General features: G+C 41.4%; 1 protein-coding gene across 1 annotated transcript; it reads right to left on the reverse strand.

Moving 5' to 3' along the window:
• Positions 1–1730: 1730 nt before the first annotated feature.
• Positions 1731–2666, reverse strand: LOC136488532 (uncharacterized). The gene is made up of 2 exons (XM_066485437.1): positions 1943–2666; positions 1731–1792 (listed from the first exon to the last, which is right to left on the reverse strand). Exons 1-2 carry the CDS (start codon positions 2664–2666, stop codon positions 1731–1733), a joined length of 786 nt encoding a protein of 261 aa, XP_066341534.1.
• Between the last annotated feature and the right edge of the window lie 1104 nt (positions 2667–3770).

Genomic DNA, 3770 nt, shown 5'->3' on the forward strand with positions numbered 1-3770 from the left:
AAATACCAACACTCTTCTTAGGATGTGTGTTACCAACTTGCTTTCTGGCTTGACATGCACTACAAAGCTTATCCTTCTCAAATGTGACATTTTCAAGCCTCTAACAAGATCATGCTTAATCAACTTGTTCAATTGTTTCATTCCAATATGACCAAGCCTTCTATGCCATATCCAACCCATGCTAGACTTAGTGAGCAAATATGTTGACAATTGAGCTTCTCTAGCATTAAAATCAATCAAGTATAGATTCTCATATCTAAATCCTTTGAATATCAAGTTAGAGCCATCTACACTTATGATCTCTACATCATCCACACCAAATATGCACTTGAAATCAAGATCACACAATTGAGCTACCGACAATAGGTTGAAGTTCAAGCTCTCTACTAGTAGCACATTGAAAATGCTCAAGTCATTGGATATTGCAATCTTACCAAGACCATTGACCTTACCTTTGCCATTGTCACCAAATGTGATACTATCAATCCCATTGCTCTCATTTTCATTAATTGAATTGAACATTCTTGAATTACCGGTCATGTGTTGTGTTCACCCACTATCAAGCACCTAATGCCTTTCTCTAGCTTTATAATTGACCTACAAAAGAAGATCAATTCTTTTTAGGTACCCAAATTTGCTTGGGTCCTTGAAGGTTAATTACTAAGGTCTTTGGTACCCAAATAGATTTCTTCTTTGAGCCCACAATAGGTGTACCAATGAACTTAGCCTTCACACCATTCACACCCTTGGTAAGCATGTAACAAGAATCAAAACAAATTGAGGATACATTAGCATTGTTCTTGTTCTTGTTCTTTATGCAAGATTGCTCTAAGTGTCCTACTTGTTTGCATCTATTGCAAAAACTAACCATTGCTCTTCATAAAGCTACCTTTGGGAGTAGCAAAGGCTGCCTTGCCTTTCTTGGGGGTATAGCCCAATCCCTCTTTGTTAAGAGAGAACCTTTGGCTACCCAAGCACTTTAGCAAGCGGGCCTCACCGCCATAGGCCTTGCCTAGGGCATGAGTGAGCTCATCCACCTCTCTCTCTTGAGAGTCTAATTCTCAACTATTAGTGAGGCATCACAAGTGAAACCATCTCTAGTAGTAGAGGTAGGAGTGGTAGCGGTGGTGGATGATGAGCTACAAGAAGGGTTAGTGAGAGCAACAACAATAAGTTCATAAAATGATTCTTCAATAATGTCACAAGTTATGCCACATCACATGATACTATAACCCTTTCCTTTTCTTGTTCAAGAAGCAAGGAGTGAGCCTTTTCAAGCTTGGTGTGAGCTTTATCAAGATTCTCATGGGCTTCCACTAGCCTCTCATGAGTAGCATTGAGCTCATCAAAGGATTGCTCAAGAGCACTAAACTTCTTTTGCAATTCTTTGCACTTCTTGCTTTTCTTGTTAATTATTGAATCGGCTTGTTCTAGCATGTTCATTAGTTGTTCATTTGAGAATTCATCATCATCACTATCATTTTTACTTTCACTATCATCATTTTCACTCTCATCATATTTTACCTTTGAGCCCTTGGCCATGAAGCATGATGGAGTGTCAAATAGTGAAGGCTTGTAGTTGATAGCAATGCTTGCTAGAGCCTTCTTCTTAGATGCCTTGTCATCATCACTTGAATCATCATCGGTGGAGGTATCACTATCTCATGTGACACATAGGATCCACCCTTCTTCTTCTTCTTGAAGGTCATCTTCTTCTCCTTCTTTTCTTTCTATTCTTTCTTGATCTTCTTCTTCTCATTGTCCTCATTGTCACTATTGTATGGACATTCCCCTACAACATGATCAGGACTCTTACACTTGTAGCACAATCTCACATACTCCTTGTTCTTGAAGTGATCTCTTCTCTTTCTTGCACCATAGCCTTTCTTCTTCATCATCTTACCAAACTTGCGCACAAAGAGAGCTAGTGCTTCATCATCACTATCATCATTGGAGCATTCCTCATCACTTGATTCTTCCTTCTTAGCCTTGCCCTTGCTCTTGTTCTTGGAAGATGAAGTGCCGGCCTTGAATGCCACACTCTTCTTATTCTTGTCTTCCTCCTTCAAAAGCTCTTCACCATCACTATTGTATTGGTCCTCGGTCATCACATCACCAAGCACCTCATTTAAAGTGGCATCCTTCAATCCACCTCTAAAGATGATAGTTCTCAATTTCTTGAATCTCTTTGACAAACACATCAAAAACTTGTGAGAGAAGTCCTCATCCTTCACATTTTCATCCAAACTCTTGAGATCATTAATGATGACTTGTAGCCTATAGAACATCTCCAGAATGGATTCATCATCCTTCATCTTGAAGTTTGATAGCTTGTCTTTGAGCATGTAGAGCTTGGCACTTTTTCCCGTTGAAGTGCCCTCGTATGTTTCTTCTAATCTCACCCAAACTTCACTTGCCTTTTCAAGATCTTTGATTTGCTCAAACACCTTTGAATCAATGCCATTGTATATTGTGTTGAGTGCCATGGTATTGCATCGTTTGTTGATCTTGTCATTGTCGGTGAGATTGGTAGGGTCAAGAATCACAAACTCATTCTCTACCACATCCCATACCGTGTCATTGATTGAACTAAGATACATCTTCATCTTTCTCTTCCAATAGTCAAAAGATGTGCCATCAAAGAATGGTGGTTTACCCCCCAACATGGTTGAATACAATTTGAGCCATATTTTGCACCGAAGGTTGTTAAGCCTTGAATCAAATGGTGACCATGGCTCCTATACCACTTGAAAGGTCCTAAATAGCTAGAGGGAGTGAAGAGCCTATAAAAATTTTCTACAAACACACCAGAGCAAGTGGTTAGTAACCTAAAAGGTGAAATGCAATTTTGTTCTAGCTCTACAAGGGTTGCAAGCCACCTATTCAACAATTCTAGTTGCTATGATCACTAGGCACAAATAATGGCTATGTCACTACTCACTAAGAGCTCTCAAATATGCTACACTAAAGAGCTCCGCTAGGTGATACTAAGCTAGCAAGTAAAACCAGCTCTCAAAACTAATTACACTAAAAAGCTTGTTACAACTACTTTGCAAGTAAGTAAAGGAGTGAGTGGGATGTTTATACCGCAGTGTAGAGGGATGAACCAATCACAATAAGATCACCAATACAATCACCGGGAGAATACCAATGGCAAGAGAAGTGATTTTTCTCCTGAGGTTCACGTGCTTGCTGGCACGCTAGTCCCCGTTGTGTCAACCAACACTTGGTGGTTCGGTGGCTAAGACATGATTGGACACCGTAAGAACCTACCCACAAGTGAGGTAGCTCAATGAAACGAGCAATTTACTAGAGTTGCCTTTGGCGCTCTGCCGGGGAAGGCACAAGACCCCTCACAAGCAACCGATCGAGGCCATAGACAATCACCAACTCCGCTCAATGATCCTCCAATCACCGGGCCATCTAGGTGTCGACAAACACCAAGAGTAACAAGCTCACAACCAGCCCAAATCACCCAACTAGTGCCACACAATGATGCAACTCAATGCAATGCACTAGAGGCTCTCCAATCTCACTCAAGATGATGAAATCAAGTGAAGAAGTGAGTGGAGTGTGTTGCTCAGCTTCCAAAGGGTGTGCACAAGTGTATGAGGTGTCAAGAGAGTGGTCAAGGCCGGCCACACCCTCTATTTATAGCCATACAAGCAAATAGAGCCGTTATACCCTTTGGAGCTGTCTGCATGGGGGCACCGGACATGGCGGTGGCACACCGCCCCTAGGGTGGCGGTGCCCCAATGATCACTTCCCAA

Source organism: Miscanthus floridulus, chromosome 10 (genome assembly GCF_019320115.1).
Source record: "Miscanthus floridulus cultivar M001 chromosome 10, ASM1932011v1, whole genome shotgun sequence".
Taxonomy (NCBI): Eukaryota; Viridiplantae; Streptophyta; class Magnoliopsida; order Poales; family Poaceae; genus Miscanthus; species Miscanthus floridulus.

Bases quoted from the DNA above. Each gene is read 5' to 3' on its own strand.
- LOC136488532 (XM_066485437.1), bottom strand. From the start codon at position 2,666: ATGTTGGGGGGTAAACCACCATTCTTTGATGGCACATCTTTTGACTAT. The intron at 1,793-1,942 runs GTGATGATGAAG...ATCATGTTGTAG, and splicing joins GGAATGCTCCAATGATGATA to GGGAATGTCCATACAATAGT.